General features: G+C 66.0%; 15 protein-coding genes across 15 annotated transcripts; 8 read left to right on the top strand and 7 right to left on the bottom strand.

Annotated features, from left to right (window-relative positions):
• Window positions 1-36: 36 nt before the first annotated feature.
• On the bottom strand, window positions 37-1,617 carry MICPUN_52515 (predicted protein; the record flags this gene model as incomplete). The annotated part of the gene is made up of 1 exon (XM_002509031.1): window positions 37-1,617. One exon carries the CDS (start codon window positions 1,615-1,617, stop codon window positions 37-39), a length of 1,581 nt encoding a protein of 526 aa, XP_002509077.1.
• Window positions 1,618-1,644: 27 nt separating this feature from the next.
• MICPUN_52516 (predicted protein) lies at window positions 1,645-2,679 on the bottom strand (the record flags this gene model as incomplete). Its single annotated transcript, XM_002509030.1, has 2 exons — window positions 1,645-1,817; window positions 2,200-2,679. One exon carries the CDS (start codon window positions 2,677-2,679, stop codon window positions 2,200-2,202), a length of 480 nt encoding a protein of 159 aa, XP_002509076.1. The 3' UTR covers window positions 1,645-1,817.
• Window positions 2,680-2,712: 33 nt separating this feature from the next.
• On the top strand, window positions 2,713-3,596 carry MICPUN_63022 (predicted protein; the record flags this gene model as incomplete). The annotated part of the gene is made up of 2 exons (XM_002509271.1): window positions 2,713-2,783; window positions 2,915-3,596. The coding sequence occupies 2 exons, from the start codon at window positions 2,713-2,715 to the stop codon at window positions 3,594-3,596; spliced, it is 753 nt and encodes a 250-aa protein (XP_002509317.1).
• A 53-nt stretch (window positions 3,597-3,649) lies between these two features.
• On the bottom strand, window positions 3,650-4,717 carry MICPUN_103404 (predicted protein; the record flags this gene model as incomplete). The annotated part of the gene is made up of 1 exon (XM_002509029.1): window positions 3,650-4,717. The coding sequence occupies one exon, from the start codon at window positions 4,715-4,717 to the stop codon at window positions 3,650-3,652; it is 1,068 nt and encodes a 355-aa protein (XP_002509075.1).
• A 346-nt stretch (window positions 4,718-5,063) lies between these two features.
• On the top strand, window positions 5,064-6,872 carry MICPUN_63024 (predicted protein; the record flags this gene model as incomplete). The annotated part of the gene is made up of 1 exon (XM_002509270.1): window positions 5,064-6,872. The coding sequence occupies one exon, from the start codon at window positions 5,064-5,066 to the stop codon at window positions 6,870-6,872; it is 1,809 nt and encodes a 602-aa protein (XP_002509316.1).
• Window positions 6,873-6,955: 83 nt separating this feature from the next.
• On the bottom strand, window positions 6,956-8,625 carry MICPUN_106331 (predicted protein). Its single transcript, XM_002509028.1, has 3 exons — window positions 8,539-8,625; window positions 7,562-8,386; window positions 6,956-7,176 (listed from the first exon to the last, which is right to left on the bottom strand). Exons 1-3 carry the CDS (start codon window positions 8,567-8,569, stop codon window positions 7,055-7,057), a joined length of 978 nt encoding a protein of 325 aa, XP_002509074.1. The 5' UTR covers window positions 8,570-8,625; the 3' UTR covers window positions 6,956-7,054.
• Window positions 8,626-8,844: 219 nt separating this feature from the next.
• Window positions 8,845-9,712, top strand: MICPUN_63026 (predicted protein; the record flags this gene model as incomplete). Its single annotated transcript, XM_002509269.1, has 2 exons — window positions 8,845-9,120; window positions 9,269-9,712. The coding sequence occupies 2 exons, from the start codon at window positions 8,845-8,847 to the stop codon at window positions 9,710-9,712; spliced, it is 720 nt and encodes a 239-aa protein (XP_002509315.1).
• Window positions 9,713-9,935: 223 nt separating this feature from the next.
• On the top strand, window positions 9,936-12,410 carry MICPUN_63027 (ATP-binding cassette superfamily; the record flags this gene model as incomplete). Its single annotated transcript, XM_002509268.1, has 2 exons — window positions 9,936-10,035; window positions 10,194-12,410. The coding sequence occupies 2 exons, from the start codon at window positions 9,936-9,938 to the stop codon at window positions 12,335-12,337; spliced, it is 2,244 nt and encodes a 747-aa protein (XP_002509314.1). The 3' UTR covers window positions 12,338-12,410.
• A 175-nt stretch (window positions 12,411-12,585) lies between these two features.
• MICPUN_103408 (predicted protein) lies at window positions 12,586-13,717 on the bottom strand (the record flags this gene model as incomplete). Its single annotated transcript, XM_002509027.1, has 2 exons — window positions 12,586-12,597; window positions 12,770-13,717. The coding sequence occupies 2 exons, from the start codon at window positions 13,715-13,717 to the stop codon at window positions 12,586-12,588; spliced, it is 960 nt and encodes a 319-aa protein (XP_002509073.1).
• Window positions 13,718-14,553: 836 nt separating this feature from the next.
• On the top strand, window positions 14,554-15,171 carry MICPUN_76066 (predicted protein; the record flags this gene model as incomplete). Its single annotated transcript, XM_002509267.1, has 1 exon — window positions 14,554-15,171. A coding segment is annotated over one exon (618 nt), but the record flags the coding sequence as incomplete, so codon positions are not given.
• A 237-nt stretch (window positions 15,172-15,408) lies between these two features.
• MICPUN_106333 (predicted protein) lies at window positions 15,409-17,250 on the bottom strand (the record flags this gene model as incomplete). The annotated part of the gene is made up of 1 exon (XM_002509026.1): window positions 15,409-17,250. The coding sequence occupies one exon, from the start codon at window positions 17,248-17,250 to the stop codon at window positions 15,409-15,411; it is 1,842 nt and encodes a 613-aa protein (XP_002509072.1).
• Window positions 17,251-17,383: 133 nt separating this feature from the next.
• MICPUN_63031 (predicted protein) lies at window positions 17,384-18,478 on the top strand (the record flags this gene model as incomplete). The annotated part of the gene is made up of 1 exon (XM_002509266.1): window positions 17,384-18,478. One exon carries the CDS (start codon window positions 17,384-17,386, stop codon window positions 18,476-18,478), a length of 1,095 nt encoding a protein of 364 aa, XP_002509312.1.
• A 609-nt stretch (window positions 18,479-19,087) lies between these two features.
• MICPUN_87244 (predicted protein) lies at window positions 19,088-19,633 on the bottom strand (the record flags this gene model as incomplete). The annotated part of the gene is made up of 1 exon (XM_002509025.1): window positions 19,088-19,633. A coding segment is annotated over one exon (546 nt), but the record flags the coding sequence as incomplete, so codon positions are not given.
• Window positions 19,634-19,834: 201 nt separating this feature from the next.
• Window positions 19,835-21,133, top strand: MICPUN_63033 (predicted protein; the record flags this gene model as incomplete). The annotated part of the gene is made up of 1 exon (XM_002509265.1): window positions 19,835-21,133. The coding sequence occupies one exon, from the start codon at window positions 19,835-19,837 to the stop codon at window positions 21,131-21,133; it is 1,299 nt and encodes a 432-aa protein (XP_002509311.1).
• Window positions 21,134-21,607: 474 nt separating this feature from the next.
• Window positions 21,608-22,276, top strand: MICPUN_63034 (predicted protein; the record flags this gene model as incomplete). The annotated part of the gene is made up of 1 exon (XM_002509264.1): window positions 21,608-22,276. One exon carries the CDS (start codon window positions 21,608-21,610, stop codon window positions 22,274-22,276), a length of 669 nt encoding a protein of 222 aa, XP_002509310.1.
• Between the last annotated feature and the right edge of the window lie 5,121 nt (window positions 22,277-27,397).

Genomic DNA, 27,397 nt, shown 5'->3' with positions numbered 1-27,397 from the left:
CAAATAGGCTCAGCTCAAGGGATCGGGATGCGTCCATCACATCGCTAGGTTTTTCATGAACGCCTTCCTCGCGGGTGAACCCGGCATCCCCGCACCCTTGGGTGGAGCCATGGTATCCTCCAAGATGGTTAGGTGCAGCGAGATGTTGTCGGTGACTCCCAACAAACCCACGAGCCCAACGTCGTCGGGCGCCGACAGCGGGACGCCCAGGTACTTCAGAGCCTGCCTGTGCGGCGGCAGCGCACCCTTCGTGTTGTCCGCGATCGCCATCTTCAGTTTACCCAACGTGACGTTCGCGGGAACCACCAGCGGCGCCTTTGCCACGAAACTCCCATCCTGCTTCCAAACCTCAACCTCGAGGCGAAGCTCGGTGGTTTCGCCGTGCGCCTCGTCCTTGTTTCCCTTACCCGACTTGCCCACGCGCCTGCCAAACACCGGCGGCGGCGGGAGCATCTGCCCCCGCCCACCCGCCAGTCCGGACGCCCCAGCCACCGCCGCGAACCCGACGGGAAAGGCGGGCAGGTGCTTGTCGAACATCGTCGGGTCGACGGGTCCGAGATCCACCGCCGCCTTGCGCTTCTTGCCCCCGCTGCCGCTGCCGCTGCCCGTGATGTGCCCCGAGTGCGCGCCGCCGTTGCTCAACTGCGGGAGCAAGCCGCCGAGATCCGCGGGGAGCCCGCCGGAGAGCGCGCCGATGGACACGCCGGGCATGCCCACCGGCGCGAGCCCGGTGAGACCCACGGATCCGCCCAGGTACGACGTCGGACTCGTCGTCGGCTGCTGTCGCCCGAGAGCGCCGCCAATCGCCGCCGCGTAGTCGGCGTCGTCCTCGTCCAGGGCGTTCTGCACCTTGCACCATCGACTCGCGTGCATCGCCATGCCCTTCTCGTTGAACGGCCCGGCGCCGCACGCGGAGCACACGAACGTCTTGACCGCCGCCTTGTGGTTCGGGTCGTCGGGGCTTCCCTTGTGGTTTAAATGGGGGGTGTCGCTCGGCACGAGGTGCGCGGTGATCCTCAGGTTCGTGTCCCTCGTGGACCTCTCCGGATCCGCGACGGCCGTGGGGACGATGTCCGGGTTCGCGGTGGGCTTACCCGCGGCGAAGGTGCACCACCTGCTGATGTGCATTCGCATGCCCTTGGTGTTGAAGGGCCCGTTGTCGCACGCGCTGCAGTAGAGGATCTTCTCGCCGGCGGCCTTCTCCTCCTCGTCAGCGATCTCCTTGGATTCGAACGCTCCGAGGCACGCGAGGCCGACGCGCGCGGGCGCCACCTTCACGAACGCCGGGTCCCCGGAGCAGCACGCGTTGACGGTGTTGCTCGGCTGCCGCACCGACGTCCAATCCTTGAGGCCCTTCTCCTGGGTCTTGCTCACAATCTCCGAGAGCAGCAGCCCGTGCGGTCCAGCCTCCTTGAGCACCTGGAAGCATATCCACTTGATCGTGCCGACGCCGATGCGCTTCTCGACTTCCTCGAGCGTCTCGATCGCCGACGGCGAGTGCGACCGCGCCCTCTTGTCGCCGTCGCCGTCGGCGATGGCCGAAGGCGCGGCTTCCCACCCCGGCTCGGGCGGCGACAGCCACGTCACCTCCCCCTGCGACAGGTCCACCTCCGTCATCCCCCCGTCGTTCTCGGCCGCCTCGTTCCACCGCACGGTGAACGTCTTCTTCCTCGGGTCGTAGTCGAACACGCGCCCGGTGAACGACCTGTCCAGCGCGGGCCAGTAGAGCCTGAGGCGCCAGCCCTTCGCCTCGGCTGGATCCGGCGCGGGGTGCCCGGCGTCGGTCGCGTCCTGCCTTGGGTTCGGGCCCGCGTCGCCTGCGGAGTGGGTCGCGATGGATTTCGTGAGCGGTGCGAAGGGGAAGCCGAGGCGGAGTGGTCGGCGCGGGTCGGGGCGGCGCGGCGTGACGGGTCCGTCGGGAGGGGCGGGTCGGCAAAGGATCAACTTTTCGCGAGGCGCGCGAGACGAGAGCCGCGGGTGGCCGCGGGGGACCGGATGCGCGGGTTTCGAGACGCGCGAGGGTTGATTCGGGAAATGCGCGCACCTGCGCCGCGGTCGGCCGCGGCGGTCATGTCGCACGACTCCGCGCCTTCGACTTCGTGGCCTGGGGGATGGGTCGGTCGGTGGTGAGTGCACCCGGCTCGGCGGGCTAGCGGAGGATCGCAGGGACCACACCTACGTGTCGGAGCAAAGATTAAACTAAAGGTGTGCTGGGAGGGAGTGGCGCGCACCTGCTTCGGCCCCGCGCGGCTCTGCAAACGGCTCTGCAAACGCGACGGGGTATCCGGTGCGACTCTCCGGCGCGCCGTCACGGGCGGTGTCCGCGCTCCGTGGTGTGACCGCCGGTGGCCCGGCTTCTTGAATCTTCTTCACCGAGAGATACTTTACACGGGGTCCCCGTTCGGTCAGACGCCGGACGGGAAGGTCAAGTGTTAAGGTCGAACCGCGGTCTGGTGCGAATCGTCTTGTAATCTTGCGAGATTTGCCGCGAAAAAGATAAGCGTGCTGGTCTCGAATTTTGGCGAAATCCAGACGACAAAACGACAACCCAAAACCCGAAAAAGCACCTGTGATGACAAATAGCCCGGGTCGATCGGCATGTCGGCAACCTGACCGAGTGATCAGCTCGCGGCGCGGGTCGGTTGTACGGTTTGAACGTCTCCTTTCCCCGCGGTGCATCACGACCCACCGGCCATTGAATCCGCGGCCGCCATGACGAACGAGAGGTGGCAGCGCGGTGTCGGAACCGGCATCGGGCTCAGCAACCACGTCAACACCTACAGGTGCGCCGACGACCCACCGCCTGTCGACGGACTCGGCGACGCGCGACGCTTTTGGAAATATCAATCTGCGAATCGCCCTCTCTCGTCCCTGACCTCCCCAGCCCCTTCGTTGCTCATCCCCACAACCACAGGCAGGGCGTGATCATCGACAACTGGATCGAGGATGACGTCGCCATCCGCACCGTGGGCAAGAACCTCATCGGCAACGAGTCCGTCCCGTTCCAGGGCTCGAGCACCTTCCGCGACGCCTTCTCCCCGGACAAGTATCAGGGCGTCGCCCCGCCCCAACGCATGGACGTCGAACCCCGCGCCATCCTCGAGCTCCGCCACAAGTTCCCGCACGGGCCCACGCGCGAGCAGCAGGATGCCTTCTACGACGCCACCGTCGGGGGCCTCGCCTTCGCCCCACCCAGCGGCGACAAGCCCCAGGTGACCTCGTCGCTGTGGACCGGTTCCAACGCGGCGGACGCGATGGTGCCCGTGAACGGCGGTCGAACCTCGTTGGCGACTCGGAAAAAAGCGCAGGCGGCGGCGGAGATGGCGGGCTTCGACCCTTACGTCACCACCACGAGGACCGCGTTGGAGCACGGGCTGAGCGGCGGCGCGTACGAGAAGAGAAGGGCCGATCCACCGGCGCCGAGCAGGGGCGGATGGGGGAACGACCTCGGCGACGACGCGGGTGCCCAGAGCGCGACGATCGGCCGTAAGGGGAAGGGGGCCTTCTGCACCGAGTTCGATAGGCGAGCGACCCGCCAGGTGGTCGGTTTGCGGGGCGCGATCGCCATCAAAGACGGTCCGTGGGCGGGGAAGTGAGCGACGATCGAGAGTACCTTTTTTAACCTTTGGAATTAACAACGATACCAACCCTACGCGAGCTTGGGAAAGAGCGAGCCGCTGTTCTCCACCCACGCCTTGTACTCCGCGTCGTCGCCGTACCGACCCGCCTGTTTCTCGTCCTGCTTCACGCACTGGCTCGTCATCAGCTTCACGATGAAACCGACGCCGACGACGGCGGGCACGAACGATACCGGCCCCGACGCCAACATCCCGGGCACTCCCGCGACGAACGCGCCGACCCAAAACATCACCTCGCCGAGGTAATTCGCGTGCCTGCACCTGGACCACACCCCGACGTCGCACCACCTAGACTTCCCGGCGTCGCTGAACTTGTACGCGCTCTTCTGCTGGTCGGCGACAGCCTCGAGGATCGCGCCGATCCATTGCGTCGCGAGGCCCAGGACGATGACGAAATTTTGCGACGCCGGCAGCACGTTGGCGGTCTGCACGTGCCAGAGCATGGGCGAGCACATGCACGCGTAGAGGAGGGCGCACGTGAGAATGACCGCGAGTCTCGCCGGCGGGGGCATCGGCTTAGCCTCGGGCGCGTTCTTCGCGCGACGGCCCCACTCGGTCCACGTCACCGATCGCCAGTAGAGGAACGCGCCGAGCCGAACGCCGTAGAAGACCGCTCCCAGGAGGTGCGCCAGGCACAGGTTGGATATCCAGACGCCGGACGCGGACGCCGCCGCGAGGAGACCGATGCCCTGCGCCGCGACGCTCAGGCCGTACCCGACGCTGAAGACGTACACGGGGTTGACGAGGCCGAGCAGGCACGGGACGATGCTCAGCGCCCAAAGGAACGGGAACGAGTAGGCGGTGCCGAGGACGGTCGCGAGGGTGGGAATCGCCATCTTGGCCTTGGCGGGAGCGGCGACGACCTTCGCGGCTTTGGCGGCGACGTCGCCGAGCGCGGAGTTCGACGACGCGCGCACGACGCCGACGCCGGGGCGCGGTTTCGACGAATCGATCCGACGAACGACGACGCCGACGACGCGCGCGGGATTGCCGAAACGCGCGCCGACGGGCTTCGTCGATCCTTGGCGATGGGCGAAGGACGCGAGTGGGGCCGGGGCCGCGCGGGCGGTCGCGAGCATCGCGGGCGACCGAGCGCGAGGGTGTGGGAGCGCGCGAACGACCGCGCGTGTTTGGATATGGAGGGGAGCGACCAGCTTGGAGCGACCCATAACCTGTTCGAAACCGAGGTTTGGTTTTCGCGCCTTTTGTGATGAACCCTCGGCGCGAGGCGACGAGCGCCCCAAAGCCCTCGGCGCAGTCGGCGGGACGAATATCGTCCGGAACGCGACGAACCAGCGCGTCACGCCCGAGATCGATCGGTCGAAGCGCAGGGAACGCCGGTCTGCACGCGGGTTTTGGCGCCCTAACAATCGACTTTTTTTCGGTTCGGCCGAGGCAGGTGTGCCAAGAAAGGTGGTCGCAACTATGGCTGGGGAGGTGACTCTGGCCGAGAGCGAGTTCAACGCGAGAATGCGCGAGACCGCCCGCCGCGTCCTGGGTAAACTGATCGAGCGCCGCCGCAATTCCCCCCCGGGCGTCGGCCGAGGCGGCGAGCGAAGGCACTCGCTGCGCATCAAGGCGCTGCCCACGCCGAGCTACACCGAGCGCGCGCGAACGCAGGCGATCGCGGTGGCGGGCGCCGACTCGGGATCGGGGCCGTGCGACGCGAACAACACGTCCGGCGCCGCCAATCAGAGGCGCAACAGCGTGTCCAACTGGTCCTGGGAGGACAGCGACGCCTCCAACGACTCCTTCGGCAACGGCGAGAGCGATCGTCGATCGGGCGGCAGGGCCAACGTGAATAAGGGCTCCCCGGGGCACGCGCCGAATCAAACCCCAGCGGGCCCGTCCTTCGTGAAGGTCATGGCGCCCGGTCACATCAGCGGCCACTTCTACGTGGACGCGCCGTGTGGCCTGAGCGACTGGCTCCCGGACGAGACGGCCACGCTGGTGCTCGAGTGCGACGGCGAGGAGTGGAAGACGGTGTGGCTCGTGGACACAAAAGGCGGAGACAAAAGCGCGGGCCTCTCCGGCGGATGGCGCGGCTTCGCCGTCGACCAGAGGCTCGCCGTGGGGGACGCGCTGGTGTTCACGAAGGAACGCGGCGCGCGCGTGTCCGTGCGCATTCACAGGTGTGGGACGGGGGGCGTCGGACGGGACGGGGGGCGTCGGACCGGGGGCGCCAGGTGTCCGCCAGGTGTCCGCCAGGTGTCCGAATCGGCGGCGAGGTCGGCGGCGTTTACCGACGCCGAGGCGAGGACCGACGCTTTCGTCCGATTCGCCGCGGGCGAAACGTCGTTCGCCGCGCTCACCGATCAAACGCCCCATCCCCAACCCCGATGCGGGGGCACGTGCAGGTCGCTGCACGTGTACAGTCGCAGGCGACAGGGACGTTACGACGCCGTCGCCGCCGCGGCGGCGAGACGAAGGACCGGCGCTTCCCCCGACGAGTGCGCCGATATCGCGCGAACGGAGATGGACGGCGTGCGGGGCGCGGGCGGCGCGGGGCACGACCAACCGCGTCACGGCTCGCGGCTGATCCACGCGGCGCACGACGCCGGGTCGCCGTCGCGTTGGAAACGAGCGGGGATGGTTTCGTCGCCCCCCGCCCCCGCGAAAGATCAGCTCCCGTTCGCGTCGCCCAAGGCTGGGACTCCGAAGAAGAACGCCCGGCGTCGACCGACGTCGCAGATCTCGTCGTCGCCGTCCGATCCCGCCGCGCCGCTCGGTTCTCCCGACAAGGTCACGCCCGCGCCGCCCGGGACGACGGAGCGCGAGGCGAACGCGGCGGCGGCGGCGGTGGCGCCGTTAAAGGAGGGGCTTCCCGCGAGGAGGACCCGGAGGCAGAGCACCGGCGGCGGGGACAGGTGCCTGATCGAGTCGAAGCCGCCGAGCGCGGAGCTCACCTGGGCGACGCCCGCCGTGGGCGGCGGCGTCCTCGCGAGGGACGCATCCGGTGACTTCGCCGTGCTTCCTCAGCGCAGGAGCCTCCGCCTGGGCGAAGAGGAGACGCCCGCGATGAGAACGGCTGGATGCGCCGACGTTCCCCCGCCGGCGCCCAAGGCGATCAGGTCTAGGCCGCCGCGTCGATGCGCGCCGGTTCGTATCCCCGACGAAAAGAGCTCGAAGGGCGGGCTGGAGCGGGGAGCGAGCGGGGAGGGGACGCCGCTGTCGCAGGTGTTCAGGAGCACCAAGCGCGCGAGGACGACGCCAATGTTTGTGACGCCGGTTTGAGGCTGGCTCGACGCGGGGTTTTTATTGGGGGAGGGGGGTTTAATCGTAGTCACGGCATCGACGATGCGACCACACACGCGAGTGTTACTGATAATACCATGTGTTAATAAGAGGCCTTCGGCTATATAATATAAATGCCTTCTTCAACGAACGATACCACCAAACGTCTCCGCCGTATCTGGTCAAGGGCCGGTGCCCTTGACCACGTACGGCTCAACCGCGGCTCTCGCAAACTCCGGAAGCACGGACGCAGCCTCGTGAATCGCGGAGTTGTAGTACCTGAGCGGCGGGAGCTTGGTGTTGGCTGCGAAGGCGGGTGCGATGCGAGTGAGGGATCGAAGGGTAGTCAGTTGAGATGCTCCGGGAGTGAGAAACAGGGATAGGCTCTGGCGTCGTTAAAAATGTCATGAAACACCCCTTGATCCACCCTCAGACGACGCCGACCACTGAGTTTTTATCCTCAGAAGCCTTCGCCTAACAGTAAAACTCGTCAAAAGAATTCAGATATTCTCAAACTTTATTTTTTTGTTTAGTTCGTCACTGGACAAATCAGATGATGCAACGTGCCATGCGGGCAGAGGGGCGTGTGTGTGCAACGGAGGGAACAAAGCGAGCTGGAAACCCGCTGGGAAACCCGAGAGCGTCGGATCGAACTTCGGCTCCGGACGAACAAACGCGAGGGGGCTTACCCGGAGCGACGGGTGGCGGCCGAACGGGCTTCGAGAAGTCCACCGTCTTCCCCTCGGCCGTGGGCTTTGAGCACATGACGAACCCGATCTGACCGCTGGGGTACGTCGGTATGGAGCAGTACCCGTACTGCACCGAACCGCCGACGAAGATGCCCTTGCACATCTCCAACACGTCCTTGATGAGCTCCGCGTGCAGCCAGATGCACTCCCCCTGCGTGGTGAGCACGCCCCCGGGCTTGAGCGCCCTGTAAATCTTCTCGAAGAACGGCTTCTCGAAGAGCACCGACGCCGGACCCACCGGGTCGGACGAGTCGACGATGATTGCGTCGTAAGATCCCTCGGGGGCGTCGCCCACGAACTTGATGCCGTCGCAGACGTTGACGTGGACGCGCGGATCGTCAAACCCGCACGACATCCCGGGGAAGAACTTCTTCGAGACTTCGATGACCATGCCGTCAATCTCCGCGATGTCGAGGTGCTCAACCGTCGGGTGGCGGATGATCTCTCGGAGCACGCCGCCGTCGCCGCCGCCCACGACCAGGACCTTCTTCGGTGGGTCGTGGATAGAGCACAGGGGGAGGTGCGCGATCATCTCCTGATAGGAGAACTCGTCGCGCTCGGTGGCCTGGATGACGCCGTCGAGGATGAGAACCTTACCGTAGGACTGCGACTGGAACACCATGACGTCCTGGAAATCGGATTTGCCCTTGTAAAGCACCTCCGTCATCTTGAGGCTCATGGCCTGGCCGGGCCACATCTCGTCGGAGATCTCGCTGAACCAGCCGTTCATGGTCCCGTCGACGCACGCGTCGTTGGAGGTTTGCTCTGCGGTGCGACGGTGGAGGGGTGCGTTCGGGACGGCGCGAACGGTCAGGTAAATCGGGGCGGCTGACTAAGATTGCGGCACCGCGCGGGGGTTTCGGCGCCGGTGGAAAAAGTGCGGCGACGGCGCGGGCGAGACACGGGTGGGGTCGCACCGGCGGCGATCATGTTCTCTCGCTGCGACATGGTGAGCGATTATCCGTGCCGACGATCGACCGTGCCCTTGATTCTGCGGTGCCGCGGACTTCCCGCGCGGTTCAGAGGGCCGCCTTTCGCGAGCGCCCCGAGTCGCGCGACCAGGAAACTGGCTGGAGGGAATATTCGTGAAAATGATCCGAGCGATGCTCGCTGCCTCACGTTACGACGCAGTCCCCCACACCTCGCCTCGCGCCACCGCCCCACGCGGCTGGGAAGGACATCCATCGCGTTCGGCGCGTCGGTGCCCGAGTTCGAGCGTCGCGATGGCTACGCGCACGTTCTCGACGTCCAAGAGCTACGGCAAACCCAGGACCCGCGTCCGCGGCCTGACCATCCTCGGCGCGATCGTGACGTTCGTCCTGTTCACGGCGCTCAGCTTGACGACGGGCTGGCCCATGGGCCCCAGGACTAAGCGCCGCATGGGCGAGGCGATGCACAACGCCTACCAGTGGGAGGAGGCGCACTTTCACATCGGATCCTCGCTGCAGCGGCCCCACGCGTTGTCCAAGCGACCCCTTCGACCCGACGAGCGCGACCAGGTGCGCCCCCGAAGCCACCCGATTCAGCGACCCACCAGACGACGCTCATCACCGCACTTGTGCCCAAAACGTCCCCAAACGGAATGTTCAAATCTGAGCCACTCGCGAATGTCTGACGTCTTGACCCTTTTCGTCTCGTTCTCCTCAGTTCTCCAAGCGCGGCGAGGGGTTGGTGCTCCTTCCCGGCGACGACGACCCGCGGAGCGACGGCGAGGACCACTGGATGACCTCCGTGCTCGACGCCGTGGACGAAGCCGGGCTCAAGGGCCCGTCGCGATGCCTCGACCTCCACGTTGGCACAATCCGGCCCGGGGGCGCGCGAGGGAACCACCGACACAAGACGCGCGACGAGTCGCTCATCGTATGGGGCGCGTCGGGTCGGATCCGGGTCGAGCGGCCCGGCATGGGGTACCACGATTACGTGATCGACAGGGACGACGTGGTGGTGTTGGCGGCGCCCGCGGGATCCGCGCACGCCATCCGAGCCGACGACGGCGAGGGGAACGTGATGATGCTCGCCGCGTGCTCGGACGCGCCGCCGACGGACGGACCGGACCCGAACACCGACTACCGGGTGTGGAAGGACTGGTGATCATTTGGGGCGCGTCGGCGTCGCGTTTAGCTAGTTGCACGTACACGAGAGTCGAAACGGAACATCCAGTTTCAGGTGCCATTTATTATTTGCGAGTCATCCAGTCGCATCGCTGCGCAGTCTGCGTCGGACGACGCGAGCCGAGATTCAATCCAAGCTGCCGAGCCGATAAACGGCGTTTGGGCTTGGCAGCCCGACCTCACTCTCGTCCCCTGGGAGAGCCATGGAGTCGATGAAACGACGAGACGTCGGGCTCGTGAGCGGCCTGATCACGGTCGCCCAGGCCCTCAAGAGACACGCCCACGATGGGTTCACCACCAACCGTGCGTCCCCCGCGCCCCTTTCCCTCGATCGATCCGATGTTCGATCCGCCGCGTGTCAACAACCCTAAAACCCATCGGACGGACCAACCGTCGCCTCGAGCGCGACGCGTCCCCCGCTCGAACATCCACTGATCCGTCGCCGAATCCGTGATCCACAGTGCGCGTGGTGAGTCAGGACAGGATGTACCTCGCCTTCCTCGCGGTGTCGTGCGCGGGTTTCTCCTCGCTCGCCGCGCGCGAGTTCATCGCGCTCGGCACGCGGGATCGTATGTCCGCGACGAGCGCCATCAAGGAGTCGCTCACGATGCTCGACCTGCACAGGGCAGAGGGACCAAAGCCCGAAGCATCATCGGCGTCGGACTCGTCCACCAAGTCTGGCAAGGGACGCGGCAAGGGACGCGGTAAGGGACGCGGTAAGGGAGGCAAGGGCGGGAAGGTCGGAGCTGACTTTTGGCGCGAGCTCGAGTACCTTGTCAAGGTCGCGATGCCGACGCCGCACTGCCAGATGGCCCAGCTCCTCGCCGCGCAGTTTACCTTACTTGTCATGCGCACGCTTCTCACCGTGCGCGCGAACAAGGTGAACACGTTCTACCTGACCAAGGCTATCAGCACCGCGTCGTGGAAGTTTTGGGTGCGATGGTTCTTCAACTTTGGCGGCTGGATGGGAAGCGCCGTGGTGGTCAACAGCGGTCTCCGTTACACCGAGACCCTGATCCAGATCGAGCTGAGGAACGCGCTCACGAGGCACGCGCACAAGAAGTACATGACCGCGAACAACTTTTACAGGACCGCGGTGCTGAGGGACGGCGGACTGGACAACGTCGACCAGCGCATCGTCGCGGACATTGACGCGTTTTCTCGCGAGGCGGCGTTTCTGTACGGCCACTCGTTCAAACCCATCCTCGAGTTCACCCTGTCCCTTACCGAGGCGGCGAAGGAGTTGGGTTACTCCAGGCCCCTCGCGCTGTTCGGCGCGCAGATTTTTATCACCACGGTGCTTCGCCAGATGGCGCCCAGCCTCGGCAAGATGGTTGCCAGGGAGCAGGCGCTCGAGGGCGGGTTCCGACACACGCACGCGAGGTTAATCGCGCACGCCGAAGAAGTGGCGCTGCTCGGCGGTGCCCCTCGCGAGATTGGCATCTTGGACGACGGCTTGAAGAACCTGGTGGTCACGCAGCGCTGGCACGCGCTGCAGCGGATCCGCAAGAGCGTCGCGGACAACGTGAGCAAGTTTCAGGGTTTACTCGTGGGCTCGATCTTCGTGCACGTCCCGTTCATGCTAAAGTCGACTTCAGAGGGCGAGCGAATCTCGCTCTTCCGCGCCACCGAGGAGCTGATGCTCCGGTGCGGCAGCGCATTCACCGAGGTGCTCTTACTGGGCCGAAACCTGGACGAGCTCGCGGGTTATACCTACAGGCTCGGTCAGCTCTTTCACACCATGGATAGGTCCATCGAGGACGCCGACGCGAAACGAAAGACGGAGGAGTCCGCCGGGGAGGTTGACCTGTTCACGGGGCCCAAGGATGCCATCTCGTTCGACGGCGTCACCGTGGGCGCGCCCGAGCAGACCGGCTACAGGCTTCTCGTCAAGAACGTGTCCCTCGTCGTGGGTCCCGGCGAGCACCTGCTCATCACGGGCCCGAACGGAGCGGGCAAGACGTCGCTGCTCCGCGTGCTCGCGGGACTGTGGGAGCCCATCGAGGGGCACGTGTCGACCCCCAAGGCTGAGAACTACGACGGCGGCAAGGTCATGATGTGGCTGCCCCAGCGTCCGTACCTGCTGCAGGGGTCGCTTCGCGACCAGGTTGTCTACCCCAACATCGCCCTCGCCGAGAGGGCCAGGCGCGGCAAGACCAAACGGGTCGACGCGAACGCCGTCGCGGACGAAGACGAGCGAGTGAAGCAGTGCCTCCGCGCGGCGGGCCTCGGAAAGTTCGTCGACGGGGGCGTGCCGGGCGTCAGCCTCGACACCAGGCACCTCGAGTGGAACGATGTCCTGTCCGGCGGCGAGAGGCAGCGCATCGGATTCGCGAGGTTGTTCTATCACTCGCCGCCCTTTGCCATACTGGACGAGGCTACCAGCGCCATCAACCCCGACGAAGAGGGACAGCTGTACGAGCGGGTGATCGAGCAGGGCACGACGGTGGTGTCCATCGCGCACAGGCTGGAGCTGAGAAAGTTTCACAGGAAGGAGCTCAAGCTCGCGGGCGACGGGTCTGGCGGTTGGGAGCTCCACAAGAACGAGGCGAAACCGGGAAGCAGGGGTGGAGACGACAAGTGGAAGCTGGTCGACAAGAAGTAGTGTATGAAACGTGTAGCACCATCATATCGAAGTTGATGATATGGTCCTTTCTCAATGCATCGCGATCAAAACGAGGGCCGCGATGGGGACCGTGGCCACCAACGCTATCGACCCCGTGGTCATCTTATTCAACTCCTCCTCCTCCTCGGGGCTCGCCTCGATCTTCTTCCACTGCTTCTCCTTCGTGAGTGCGATGAGGAAGGGGTCGTATTTGTCCTTGATGCCGTCGTAGTCGAACTGGTCCGCTTTCATCTTCTTCGCTGCGGTGGTCATGCCCCAGATGAGCTGATCCGCCTGCTTGCTGATTCGACCGAATTTGTTACCAATGCACCGCTTGTACATTTCCAGCGCCTCGTCCCTCCTCTGCGCGTTGTCCAGCAGCATCCCGTATGTGAACGTGATCTCGCCACCCAGCTCCGTCCGGGGGTTCACCTTCTCCACCAGGACGATGTCCTGGAGGAGCTCGATTCCCTCCTGGAAGTTACCCTTGCTCAACGAAGCCTTCGCGTCCTTCAGAGCCACGTACCACCTGCTCTTGGTCCCCTCGTCGACGTCGATGCCCTGCTCCTTTCGATACTTGTTGAGCTTGTCCTGCACGCGCTTACGCCGCTCGGCGATCTGCTCCTCGGTCTCCTCCTCGCCGCCCATCGAGATCTTACGCCCGCCGCCGAACTCCTTGCTGATGTTGTCGGGGCGCTCGAACACCCCCCAGGTGCTCACCTTGGGCTGATACGCCTTCTTGGTGCCGTCCGCGTTCTTGGTGTCCCTGCCCACCACCTGCCCGATGACGTCGTTGGAGAGCTGCGCGCCCTGCTCCTCGAGCGAGCCCACGCCGCTGTCGTTGTCCACGCCGAGACCGCGCTCGCGTCTGCGGCCGGACGTGAGCATGCTCTTCTGCTCCTCGGATGGCGCGAACTCGTTATCGCCGCCCCATCCGCCGGTGTCTGGCTTGTAGACCGTCTGGCCCTCCTCGTAACCGACGATGCGCTCGTCGTCGTCGAACGGGTTGTAGTTGTTGTCCTTCGTCACGATCTTGACGCGAACCTGCTGCTTCTGCCCGGGCGGAGGCGTCGGGGCCTTCTTCGCCTCCTCGAGCCTCTCCTGAGCCTGGCGCAGAGTCTCCTCGAGCTCAGCCCTGGTGCCCTGGTTCTTGGACGCCTCCTTGGCCTTTGCCTGGTATTCCTTGGCCTTGGCGAGGCGCGCGGCGATGGCGTCCTGCGCGGATGATCCGGATCCGCCAGCGGGAGGCGCGTCGTCGGGCGAGGCTCTGGCGATCACCTTCGTCCATGCCGGTTTTCGAACCTTATCGGACGACGCGCGGTGTCGCGGCGAGGCGAGTGCGCGAGCCGCCGGCGATGCGTGCGGGCACGCGACAATCATCTTGACCGCGCGCGACTGTCTCGCGCGGCTAGGCGCCTTCGATACGCCGGCGGGCGGGCGGCTCTGTGCGGCAACAAGTGAGGACGTGCCTTGCCAGCATGGCGTACGAAGCCAGCTGGCGCTCGTCGCTTGGCCACGTCTCGAATTCCGCCCGCCGAACTGCACTTCCCGAAGCGCGACGCACGAGCGAGAGCCAATTCTTCGTTCGTGAGACCGACTGCCGCGGAGCGACGCCTTGTCATGCACCCCGCGCCGCCCGAGGATATCCTCCCGTCGCGCAAAGGGACCAGGAACCCGCTCGTACTCGTCGGCGCCGCAGCAACCGCGGGTGTTTTGACAGCCGGATTCGTGGCGTTCAAGGCTGGAAACGCGAACTTGTCTCAGACTATGATGAAGGCGCGCGTGTTCGCGCAGGGAGCCACTATCGCGCTCATGGTTGGAACCTCCGGAGCAGTCGTCCTGCCCTCTTTCACCGGGTCCAAGTAGACACGTCGAGCACGCACAGAAGCAGTAGAGAACACAGATAGGTATTAGGCATGATCTTTAGAACCATCTCCAGATCGGGAGCGGCGCGCGCCCTTGCTGCGACGATCCGTCCCGCGCGGTCCTCTCCCGCGCTCGACGTGATCGCGGCGCGACATATCGAGCCCATTGGCGGCGCCCTCGCGCACAGATCGCACCTCGCGCTCCCTCGGGGCTTCGCGACTGACACGGAGAGAATACTCGGAAGGAAGGGTGGCAACAGGGCGGAGGAGGAGGGCGTGGAAAAGGATGAGGATGGCGCCACCGAGAGCATGCGCAGGCGCAAGGCCGAGGACGACGAGTTCGCGGGCATCATGCGCCAAAAGATCCTCAACGAGTCCATGAAGCACGTCGCATCGCACGGCTTCACCGTCCGCGCCATCCAGCGCGCGGTGACCGAGATGGGCTACTCCGCAGCGCTCGCAACGTTGGTCCCGAGGGGAGCCGGATCGCTCGTGGAGCACTTCGTCGACGAGTGCGACAGCAGGCTCAGCCTGAGGATCGCCACCACCGGCGAGGACGATCTGAAGGACCTGACCCCGGAGGAGAAGATGGTGAAGGTCATCGGGTGGCGCCTCGACATGCTCAAGGAACACGCGGAGCATTGGGGCGCGGCGCTGGCGGTGATGGGGCTGCCCGAGAATCTGCCGACGACGCTTCGCCAGCGCGCGATGCTCGCAGATGAACTCGTCGGCGCGACGGGTCCCACCATGACCGGACTCGACTCGTCTAAGGGCGGGAACATCACCGCGGCCGCGAAGGCTGCGGGCTTTTATGGCGACAGGGCCGCGGCCGGCGCGCTTTACGCCGCCTGCGAGCTCTTCCTCGTCACCGACACCTCTCCCGGGTTTGCGGACACGGACGACTTCGTCCGGCAGAGGACACGCGAGATGTTTGATCTCGCCAGCGGCGTGGAGCAGGTTGGGGGATTCGCGGTGCGCAACGTGAAAAGTCTCATAAACAGCGACGCTCTTCCCCCGTTCGTGAAGGCGGAGCTGCAGAAGGCAGTCGGCGGTTTTGGAAAAGTCCTCGGCTTTGCGGGATTTGCGCCGCCCCCCGGGAGCGACGCAAAGAAGGGAGACTCCCACTAATCTTAGGCGAATATTGTTTCTTTGTGAATAAGTGTTGATATCGAATGTTTTCAACGAATCGTGCTAAGCAAGGCCGCCTCAGTCCACCTTGATGTTCCTATAGATCTTTCGAACAAACGCGCTCGCGCCGCAGTACCCAATCGCGCCCGTGGTGATGCCCAGCGCGAGGCAGAACATCGCCGTGTACCCGAAATAGAAGCACGTCTGGAAGAAACCAGTCATCTTCGTCTTGAAGGCGAAGTAATAGATACTGTACAGGTACACGTAACCCGCCACGGATGCAGCGGAGTTGAACGCCGTCCACTGCCACTTGTGGTTCTCCGCATTCAGCAAAAAGTACGTGCCGACGATGGTGATGCACAGCGTGACGATGACCAAGATGCAAAACACCAGCAGGAAGAAACCGTACACGTAATAAACCTTGTACGACCATATCGATGTGAACACAAAGTACGTCTCGATGAAGATGGATCCGAACGGGAGCAAACCCCCCGCGACGCTGATCCAGTTCGGCGTGAGGAACCACGGCGCCTCGGGGATGGGTCGGGGAATCGCCTTGACCCGGCACGGGTTATCGGGCGCGCCGTTCCAGTTGCGACCTATGACGGTACCGAAGAGCACCAGCGGAAAGGAGATGCACGACCACATGACGAATATGACCACCATCGTCCCGAACGGCACGGCGGCCAAGGAGTGGTAGAAGATGGCAACCGTGTTGAGCGCAAACGCGATGCCGAAGCACAACCCGGGAAAGAGACCCGCGGTGAGGAGCATGGCTTTGATCCACGATTTGCCCTCGTTCCTGGCGTTGTAACCCCCGCTCACGTAGCCTCCGACGAAGCTGGTGAGCGCGTAACACGTGATGAACACGGTGATGATCGTCCCCCTGCCCTCGTAGAGCATCCCGAAAATGGTGATGAGGATGACGAGAAGGATGAGTAGCGCCATCTGCACGCCGGTGCCGATGAGCGCGGAGAGCGCCGGGAGGTATCGGGGCGCGCGGAAGACGTCGCCGTGGACAAGTTTCCAGCCACTCTCTTCCATAGACGCACCTTGGTCCATGGCCTCGATGTCGTCGTCGTCCCGTGAGTACTTGGCGTAGTCCTTGCGCAGCGTCCGCATGAGGATCATGGACACGAGGCCGGTGAGGAAGATGACCATCATGAACGAGTTGAAAATCGAGAACCAGTGGATCTGGTGCTCGAAGAAGTTGTAGTCGAGGTACCGCTCGAACCTCTTGCCGAACTTCGTCTCCGTCGGCTTCCAGTTGACGCTGTACGTGAACTCGAGGTCCGTGCCGGGCACCAACGGCTTTGGGTTCTCCGCGGTGAGGTTGACGCCGATGATCCTGTCGCCGTTGTACGAGATGTCGAAGGTCTTGTGAGTGTAGATGTACACCGTGCCGCCTCTGTGCTCGACGACGTCGTCGGCCATGAGGTCCGCGGCCTCCGCGGTGGTCGTTGCGCTCTTGGATCCCGTCAGGGTGCTCCTCTCATCGACGTGCTCCCCGACGAAGCCCCATATGGGCAGATCGTCCATCACGAACTCGTACCAGTAGTGGTGCCGGATCGCGCGCTTGAATTTCTTGACGTCGTTCGCGTCCAGCGACGTGACGCACATCGTCTTCTTCGGCTGATCGTGCCTGAACCTGAACTCCATGTTGCTATCGATGAGCTCGTTACCCTCCAGGATCTCCCCGAGGCCGCCCCACTTGTGCTTCGGCCTTTTGCCGTCGACGCCCTCCACCTTGCAGAACGGCAGCTCGTGATAATTGTACGTCTCCTGCGGGTTGTTGAAGGGGCCGACCTTGTTGACCCAGAGCGTGACAGCGTCGCCGACCAGGTACTTATGATCGTACTCATCGGCGCTGGCCGCACCGATGAGCGCCGCGACGCAGAGCGCAACCAAAACCCGCCTCATCGCGTCTGCAGTTGTGAGGGATCCTGATGAGATCACATTTTTTTTCAGGCTGACGTTCGTTCAGTTGGGATCCGGGGGGCCGCCCGACGACCAGGTGGAGGCAACCTCCCAACTGCACAGCTCGGCACACCCCATGCACGCCTCCGCGCGCCCCAATCTCGCCGCTCCTCCCGGACCGGCGGCGTCTCCACGTCGTCGCGCGCACCGCCTGCGCACGACTCCGTCCACTACGATCCGAGCGGTCGCGGCCGAGTCCCTGACGCGCGTCGCCCCGGAGCAGGAGTGGCCAGCTGGCGATCGGCTCGCCTTCTCGAGGCCCCCCGGGGTAAACCGTCAGCTCGCCCCTCCCGGAGCGTGCCCCGTCGTGGTGTGCCCCGGGTTCGGAAATAACTCCACCGACTACCTCGCGCCCTTCGGCGACCCGAGCAGCAGCCTCGCCGCGTCGCTGAGGGCGAGGGGCTTCGACGTCTTCGTCGTCGACGTCGAGCGCAAGGATTGGGCGAAGATCCTGGGCGGCCTGCTCTCCGTCGGGTTCTGGACGCAGAAATCCACGAGCGATCCGGCGTACACGTGGTACATCGAGCGACTCGACGCGACGGTGCGCGAGGCGCTCGCGGCGCACCCAGGCGCGACGCAGGTGGACCTGGTGTGCCACAGCGCGGGCGGTTGGTTGGCGAGAGCGTACCTCGGCGGAGCTCTGAACGAGGTAAACTGGAACAGCGCGGCGCGGCGGCTCAAGGGAAACGCCAAGGAGGGCGACGCCGTCCCACCGAAGCACCCGACGCCGCATCCGTCGGTGCGAAGGATCGTCACCCTCGGTTCTCCGCACCTCGCGCCTCCGCCCGGCGCCAACGACGCGACGAGGGGCGTCCTTCGGTGGGTCAACGACGAGTGGCCGGGCGCGTTCTACGAGAGCGCGGGGGTCAGGTACCACTGCGTCACGGGCCGGGCGGTGAGGGGCGTCGCGGGCCCGGACGCCAAGGGCACGCTGCCCGGGTACGCGTGCGGCTCGTACGCGCAGGTGTGCGGCGAGGGGGGCGGCGTCGAGGGGGACGCCGTGGTACCAAACGAATTCGCCGTGCTCGAGGGCGCGAGCTCGAACTTGGTCATCGACGGATGCTTCCATTCGATGTCGAGGGTGGGGACGTACGACGAGCCGGCGAAGGACGCGTGGTACGGCAGCGAGGAGGTCGTGGACCTGTGGCTCGAGTACTTGGTGCGAATCTAGCCAAGTCTTAATCTTAAGTCTCATCGCGTCGCGCGTTTATTCGTAAGTCTTCTCGACTCCGCTGTGTTTGCTGTCGCAGTGTTGCTGAACGTACTCGACGAACATTCGCTTCACGTTCGTCCGCACGTCCCCGCCCGCGCTCGTCCTCGCCATCCCGTTCGCCGCCAGCTTCAGGAACGTCCGCTTCAGTCGACGCAACGTCTGCAGGTTCAGGACGCACCCGCGGAGCCGCAGGTCCGGGCACCCGTCCCCGAAGGATCGCGTCTCGCCAGCTGTGCCGCCAGCTGTGCCGCCGTCGCCGCCGCCGCTCGTCGCCCCGCCGCCCGCGTTCACGAGCGCGTCCACCACGTCCTGCGCGCCCGCGTCGATCTCCGCCCTGAGCCTCGTGTCCGACAGCAGCGTCGACGGCTGCGTCGCGGCGTTGGGCTCGAGCGACTTACCGGCCGGCCCGTTCGATCCCAAACCGTCGGACGTTCCGCGGATGTGAGCGACGGCTCGCTCCATCGTCTCCGCCCGCGTGGGGTCCCGGTACCCCGGCACCCCTCCTCGGCACCCCTCGGCACCCCCCCATCCGTCGACGTCTCCTGGCGCGAAAAGTCCACGAAGGGGCGGGCGGAGGGTGAACAGGGGCGCGTCCCATCGGTTCTTTCCGTCGGGGCGCTCGAACCTGAACGCCAAGTCGTCGAAGATCTTCGCGTCCCACCCGCCCCACTCGGCGGCGGACGTTGGGGTCGAAGCCGCGGCGCGGTCGTCGTCGCTCGAGCCGCCCGACCCCCTGCGCGCTTCGTTCCAGGCGCGTGCGTCTTCTTCCGGGGTATCGCAGTGCACGACGCACGACCTGGCGCCAACCTGCCTCGCGATGCACCAGAGCTCGTATCGATACCCCTTGATGCCGTTGCACGCATCCACGATGACCACCGGACCGTCTCTGTGGAGGGACCGGTCCACGGTGGCCTTGAGGAGTCCGCGGGTGTTCTTTTCGACGTGGCCGTTGGCGTACCCCGCGTTGCGATGCAGGTGCAGCGACGGCTCGTCCACCACCGTCACCCTGATCCCCTTCTCCCGGAGAGCGGACGCGAGCTCGGCGGCGGCGGTGGACTTGCCGCTGCACGGCACGCCGCACATGATCACCAGACAGCCGCTCGCGGGCGTCATCTCGGTCGTCTCCGCGCACCGTCGATGCCGTCGATCTTCCACCGGCTCCCCTCGGCGTGGTCGGCCGATCCGTCGACCGCCGATGTGTCGAGCGCCCGCGGAGCTCGCCAACAAATCGTGTTTCGTCGGAAGCTCCGGGAAAAACGCGTCGCGGAGCGCGTCATCACAGGGGACGCGCGCGGGTCGCCCGCCACGGACGCCATGGGTGGGGTGACCGAGGCTGAGTACGCGCGCTACAAGGCCGCCAAGGCCTACCCGGGCTACCGAAAAATGCGCAAGCGAATCGAGGCGCAGCTGCGACGCACCTCCACCGCGCGCATGGGTTGGCCCACCGCGCAGCGGTCCTTCGTGTTCGTCCTGCGCGTCTGCGTCGCGACGCTCTTGCTGCCGTTCGACATCCTCACGGGCAACGCGATGGAGTCCGGGGACTACGCTCGACCCGCGATGGGCGTGTTCGGGCTGTCCCTCGCGTACGGCACGTTCAGGTACGTCACGAGGGGCGGACCGAACGGATCGACGCTGCAACAGCGCGCCACCCCCGATCGCAGGCGCGTGCACCGCCCGGTGGAGATTCCCCACTGGGCGAACCCGTGCAACCTGGAGGGGCTCCCGGGCGCGGCGGCGGTGTGCCCGCAGCACGCGGAGGCGCGGGGACGCAAGCGCCTGTACGTGGACGTCGACGAGGGGGCCGCGAACGGCGCGTCTACGAGATCGCCCGCCGTGTACGAGGTCCACGAGGCTCCCGACGGGCAGAGGGTGCTCACGGTGGACGGGGAGGTTTACACCTCATACGACACGCGGAACGGACGCGTGGGGCACGAGTACGCGCGCGCGGCTGTGCGCATCGCGTCCACGTGGGAGCGTCGCACCGCGGGGGGCGCGACGCAGACCAGGGTCCTGGTGCTCGGACTCGGAGGCGGCGGGATGGTCAGCGGGATCCACCACAGGTGCCACGCCAGATCCCGCTCCAGGCACAGGCGCGGGCACGACGGTCAGAGCGGGTGCATCATCACCGCCGTGGAGATCGACCCGAGGGTGGTGCGAATAGCGCGAGGGCTGTTCCTGGGGAAGAAGGAGGACGACGGGGTGACGCCGGACGACAAGAACATCCACGAGTCAGTCGCGTTTGTCGAGCAGGACGCGGTCGAGTACGTCAGGACCAGGGCGAGGTTCGGCGCGTTCGACGTGGTGATCGACGACGTGTTTGACAGCTCCGGAGCGCGGCCGGAGGATATGAAGCGGCGCGACTTCTACGCCGACGTGTATCGGCGACTGAGTCACGGCGGCGTGTACGTGGTCGTCGTGCCGGCGCCCGCGTGGGGACCGGGCCGGGGATGGCGGGACCTGGCGACGTCCGCGGGTAACATGCGGGCGGTGTTTGGGAAGGGGAACGTGCGGGTGGTGAAGACGGGGCCGTACGTGCCGCTGTTCCCGCAGCGGCAGCTGGTGGTGGGCACCAAGGTGGTGGACCAGCGATTGCTGGACTCGAAGTACGGTTGATGCGGAGTTCGCGGCGTTCGTCGATCGATTGAAACTGGGACGATAATTTCGCTTTCAAGTATGCCTTCAAACTCAACTGCTCGACCGCGCCCGCCCGATCCGAATCTTTTCCCGATTTTTGGCCATTGTGTGAACTCGATCGAGATGAGCCCTTCACGCGGTGTCCACCTCGACGAGGGGCATAAACGACGCCGCCGGTTCGAGACTCGCGCGAAGCACGTAGTGGGGTGCCCGCTTCGAGCTCGTGACGGCAGCGTTTTACGATACAGGGTCGTGTTCAGCGACAGGCCGAGCCATCGCGAAAGGTCTCACCGCTATTGGGCAGAGTGGATATCGCGAGGAAAACTTTCCCGCCCAAGGCGAGGCTGCCTTAGCGGAGCGTCCGGGATCTATCGGGGATCGGGGCGGACATCACAGAGGGGATCCGGCGCGTCGTGACTCGCAGGCGGCATGAGCGCCTCGTCGTCGGGTGCGATGGCTGTCAGGCCCGCGAGGGCGCCGTGGTTAGCGGCCTCATCGTCGTCGCCCGCTTTACACGTCAGGCCTCGGCCGGTCCGCGTTGGACCGGTGGCGGGTGCGCTCCCCGGCTCGTCAGCCCCGCGATCGCCCGCGGCGCTCGGATCGACGGTGAAGATGTCCCGGAGCCTGGCGGCGCGCATCGTCGCGGTCGGGGGCATGACAAAGCCGGATCACGCGCGCTCGACCCTGCGTATGTTCGCGTCGGCGCGAGATGACGCGGTGCGGGCTCGCCTCGTTCGGGCGAACCGTCGCGCCGCGTGGACGCGACGCCGCGCTCCGACGATCGTCACCGCCGCGCTTCCTCGAGACGACGAAGGGGAGCGTCGCGAGATCTCGCGCCGGGGCCCCGACGGCAGCCGAGCGGGCGGCTACCCCAACCCAGCGCCCGGCACCCTCAGGAAGAAGCAGAACGCCAAGGACGTGACCCGGGACGGCATCGCGGCCACGGCGGTGATGTACGCCTTCGCCGCGTGGCAGTGGCTCCAGTGGCCTGCGGGGACGCCGCACCCCTCGTTCGTACCCGCGCCCTTCCACGCCGCGTGCATCGCGGCGGCAGCCACCGGGCTGATCGCGCCGGCGCTCGCGGCGGCGGCGCACCCGGGCGCCAACTACGGAGTCAAGTGAGTCAAAATATATCGCAACCTTCCCCCTATACATCCCCTCTCCCCTACGTCCCGTCGCACACGGAACCGTCGGCTGACTCGCCCCGTCCCCGTCCGTTCCCTCTCGACACTTAGGTGGCCGCTTCTCGTCCGAGCCGCGTTCGGGACCGAGGCGGCGAGGGCGATGACGTCTGCCAGGCGATTCGTGTATTCCACGTTTGCCGCGGTTAATTTCCTCGTCTGCGCCGAGGCGCTTCACGTCCTCTCCGCCGTCGTCGCGCCCGCGGCGTCGGTGGTTGGGCACGGCGCGTGGGCATCCGCGGCGTGCTACGTCTCCGCCTGGCTGCTCCAATCGAGGGGACTGGCGGGATACTGCAAGGCGCTCTTAGTTCGGGGCGGCGGCGCGTTTGTCGTCGTGACGGCGCTCTTCGCCGCGAAACACGCGTTGTTCGGCGGCGTCGATGTAACGGTCCCTGTAACGGCCGCGGCGAGCAAGGCGGCGTCCATCGCGGCGGCTAAGATGGCCGCCGCGGCTTCCCCCGTCGCCCCGTCGCTCGACATCGCCGCGGGCCTCGTGGGGGTTTGGATCGTCCTCGCCGGGGCGGTTCTCGACGCCGCGGCGGATGACACCGTGGGCGCCGCGGTGGACGCGTCGCGGACGGGGCGGCCGCTTCGACCGGCGAAGGATCGCGCCTGGGAGAGCGCGGCGAGGCTCCCCGTGGCGGCGGCGTTCGCCGCCTTCGCCGTGGCGACGTGTCTCAACCCGGCGGCGAACTTGCCGCCCGCGCTCAAGGCTGCGATTCCCGCGGCGGCTGCGCTCCCGGCTCTGCACGCGGTGGCCGGTCCCGCCGCCACGGCCGTGCTCCGCGGCACGTCCTCGGCCACCATCTCCGAGGCTAACGTCGCGATGCTGGCGGGAATCCTCTCGGTGGTTTCCATGGGACTCCCGGCGAACGCGATGGGATCCGCGGGAGCCGCATTCGGCGCCTGTCTCTTCGCGGCGGGCGCGGCGGCGATTGCACCCGCGCTCGGCGTCGTCGCGGCGGACTATTTCGTCCTCAGGAAGCGCGTCGTGGACACCAACCTGCTCGTCGACGACGTGTCGAACAGACCCGGCGGCTCCTTCTGGTTCTGGAACGGGTTTAACCCGAGGGCGGTGCTGGCGTGGGGTGTGGGCGCGGCGTTCCCGGCGGCGGAATTCGCCTCTGCGTGCGTCGCCGGCGGGTCTGTCGCCGCCGAGTTGGCCGCCGGGTCCGTCGGCGGGGCGCTCGTCGCCCCGGGCTTTGCGCTCGCGAGGGGCGCCACCCTCGGCGCCGCGGTCTCGTCCGCGATGTACCTGGCGTTCAACAAGCTCGCGCCGCCCTCGCGCGCGGGCGGGTACACTCGCGGCGTTCAGGGCGGAATGTACGCCAGGGGCGGAGCGATGGGCGCCATCGCCGCCGACGGCGGCGCGACGTTCGTCGACGACGTCATCGCGCAGGAGGCTGACGATAAGGAGACGCTCGATTGGGTCGCCCGAGCGCCCGGCGCCGCGGGATCCGAGGCGAAGGGCCAGACCTGGTCCAGACCGCCGGGTGGGAGCGGCGACGACGACCCCGAGGACGACGAAGACACCGACGAGAAGGTGCGATCGAGGCTTCAGCGCGCCTTCGAGATGGACACGGTCGACCCGGAGACGCAGTACGTCGACGCGGAACCGGAGCCGCCGCTGGACGTCACCCTCGGCGTGTCGCTCCAGTCCGAGCTCATCTCCCAGCTCGAGCGCAGGGAGGATAAGCTTTCGGAGCTCAAGGAGGCCAAGGCGAGGGGCGAGAAGGTGCCCGAGGCGACCATGACCCGAGTGCAGGCTGACGTGGACGCGCTGCGAAGGGAGCTCGACGCCTTCTCCAGGGGCGGGTTTGGATACGCCACGAACGCGTCCGGGCGGCTCGTTCAAAAGTCCGTCGAGGAGATCACGCGCGCCAGGGAGTGCGCCAGGCGCTCGAGGGACGACGAGACCCTCAACCCGTACTTGGACAACATCGGGGCGTGGGCCGAGGTATCCGAAGCCGCCGCGAACGTGACGAAACTCGACGTCGCGATCGAGAAACTCGCGGGCGCCGCGGAGGTGAGCGGCAAACCCGTGGATGCGGACGAGATGCGCGAGCTCCAGGAGCAACGCACGGTCTGGGGTCTCAGGCTCGTGAGCGCCCAGATCAAGGGCATCGTCGGTTTGCAAAACGCCGTCGTCGACAAGGGGGGCGCGGTGGACGCGTACGGGGGAGGTGAAGACCTCGCCGCGGAGATGATGAGGCTCGAGAAGCTCAGCGCCGAGAAGTCGGCGCTGCTTGACAGGCTCAGCGAGACCGAGCGCAAGGGTTCGGAGGCGTCGGCGGCGGCGGCGGACCTTCGCAGGGAGGTTGACGACCTCCGCCAGCAGCTCACCGACGCGAGGGCGGCGAGCAAATCCGAGGCTGTCCGCGCGCAAGAGGGATTCAGGCGGCTCCTCGCGGACCGTCAGGCGCTCGCTTCGGAGCTCGAGGGCGCCGAAGCTGCGCGCAAGGAGGCGGAGACCAAGGCGACGACCGAGGTGAACAAGCTGTGGTCCGAGGTGCAGCGGCTGCAGGGCCTTTTGGGCGAGAAGGAGGGCAACCTCGAGCGAATCAAGTCCGAGTTGGACACCAGCGACCTGCCCACAGTCAGGTCCATCGAGGAAAGGACAGCGCCGCTCGAGGCGGAGATCAAGGATCTGCGCTCCCAGATCTCCCAGCTACGCGGCGAGATGGCGGAGAAGGACCGAACCGCGGGCGAGGCCACCGAGCAGCTCAGGGCGCAGCTGAAAGAAACCGCGGATGCGCTAGCCGCGACGGAGAAGGCTCTCGAGGACGCCAGGGCTCGCGAGACGGACCTCACGGCGAAGGGCAGGGCGGGCGACGCGGAGAAGGCTAGGGCGGCGCAGGATGCCGCTGCCGCCGCGCGCCGCGAAAGCAACGCGCTCCGCGAGAAACTGGCGGAGGCGCAGATGAAGCTCGAGGCGAAGGTTGTCGAGTCCAAGCAAAAGGAGGAAGCTGCCCGCAAATCAGTGGACGACGCGAGAATGATCGAGGCGGAGTCCCGGCGCGCCGCAGAAACCGCCCAAGCGCGGGTCGGGGAGGTTGAAAATGCGCTGAGAGCTAAGGAAAAGGAGCTCGAGACGGCGCTCGTGCGCGCGGGCGAGGCGGATCGCAAGCAGCTGTCGCTCGTTGCCGTCGTCGAGGAGCTCACCGAACAAATCGCAAACGCCAAGGCAAAGATGGACGAGAAGACCCGCGAGATTGCGGACCTCAAGGCTTTCGTCCCGGGACCGGAGCGCCAGTCCGAGTTCAACGACGCTCTCTTCGCGTTGGAAGCTAAGGAACGCGACTTGCTCGAGTCCAAGGGACGGATCAAGGCGCTCGAGTCGCAACTTGCCGCCGCGGAATCCCCCGAGGAGGGCTTCAAGTGGAAAAATCTGGTGTCCAGGCTCAGGCTCGACAAGAACGAAGCGCGCAAGTCCGCCGCGCGTCGCGCCGAAGAACTCGCCGCCAAGGATGCCGAGCTCGTCGCGGTGAGGGCGGACATCGCGAGGGTCAAAGCAGAGCTCGATGACATGAAGGCGTTCGTCCCCGGCCCCGAGCGGCAGTCCGAGTACGAGTCGGCTCTCGAGACAATCGCCCAAAAGGAGCGCGAACTCGTCGCCTCCAAGGACAGGGTCGATGCGCTCGAGGCTGCGCTCGCCGACGCCGAAAGGGTCCGGGACGAGGCGCTCGAGAGCGTCAAGTCGATGCAGTTTGCTCGCGACGGGGCGATCGCCGACGCCAAGGCTGCCGACGCCAAGGCTAAGGCTGCAAACGCAGACGTCGAGCAGCTCGAATCGCTTCTCGAGGAGACCAGGGAGCAACTCGAGCGAGTCAAGGAGGACTTGACCGCCACCGAGGCGGAGGCGAAGCGAAATTCGGCCGCCTCGAACGAGATTCGCGCGTTCAGGATCACCTTCGACGCGCTCGAGCAGAAGGTTGTCGAGCAGGAAGCCGAGCTCGCAGAGCTCAAGGCTGTGGCCAGCGACGCGGACGCGAAGAGGCTCGAAGCTGAGCTGAGGGCCAAGGAGATCGAGGCTGATCTCACCGCCAAGGTTGAGGCCGCCGCGGGTGACTCTGAGGAGGTCAAGGCGTTGCGCTCGCGCGTCGAGACGTTCGAGGCGAACGTCGCCAAGCTCCGTGCGGACATCGAGGCGAAAGACGCCGAGCTCGAGCTCAGGAGCATCGGCCTCAGGGAGCTGGCCGGAAACGCAACCGCCTCGGAAGCCAAGCAGGCCAAGGCTGTCAAGGACCTGAAGGCGTCGGAGAAGGCTCGCGAGCTCGTCGAGCAAAAGCTCGCTGACCTCGAGACCGCGACCAAGATCCAGCTGCTCGTGCTGGAGAAAAAGCTAAAGGAGAAGACCGAGCTCATCGCGGCGATGCTCCCGGAGAACCAACAACTGACCCGCGATCGGGCAGTCGCCGGCGGCATCCTCTCGCGAATCGCCGCGAAGCTCGGGGGTAACAAGAACGAGTCTTGGACCCCGGCCAAGGTGGAGGAGCGCCTCATGATTCGTCTCAACTCGCTCGAGGCGCAGCTGGAGGACGTCGAGCGCGAGCGGTCCGAGATTTCCGAGCTCCAGGCCAAGTCCATCGCCGACGAAAACGCCCTCGCCGAAGCCGGCGCCAGGCTCGAGGCTTCCGAAATTGAAAAAGACGACGTCCAAGCCGAGCTCAGGATTCTGGGAGCCGAGATGGAAGACATGCGAGCGCTCGTCGCCGCCCGAGACGCCGCCGCCCAAGACCTCGAGGCGCAGGCGACAAAGGCGAAGACGACCGCGAGCGACGCCACCACCCGACTCGGCGCGTTGAAGGAGAAGTTTGAAGCCGCGAAGGATGCCCTCGCGGCAAGGGAGACGGCGCTCGCAGAGGCGACGGCTGCGAGGGAGGAGCGCGAGCGCGCCCTGGCCGACGCCAACGCCGCGCGTGAGACCGCGCTCGTCGAGGCTCGCGTCGCCCGGGAGGAGCGCGATCGGGTCGTCGCCGAGGCTGAGGCCAAATCTGCGTCGCTCGAGGAGGAGGTTGCGAAGGCTCGGACGCTCGCCGAGTCGCTGCGAGCCGAGCTGGAA

This window comes from Micromonas commoda, chromosome 12 (genome assembly GCF_000090985.2).
Source record: "Micromonas commoda chromosome 12, complete sequence".
Lineage (NCBI taxonomy): Eukaryota > Viridiplantae > Chlorophyta > Mamiellophyceae > Mamiellales > Mamiellaceae > Micromonas > Micromonas commoda.
This window is presented reverse-complemented; position numbering and strand designations above follow the sequence as displayed.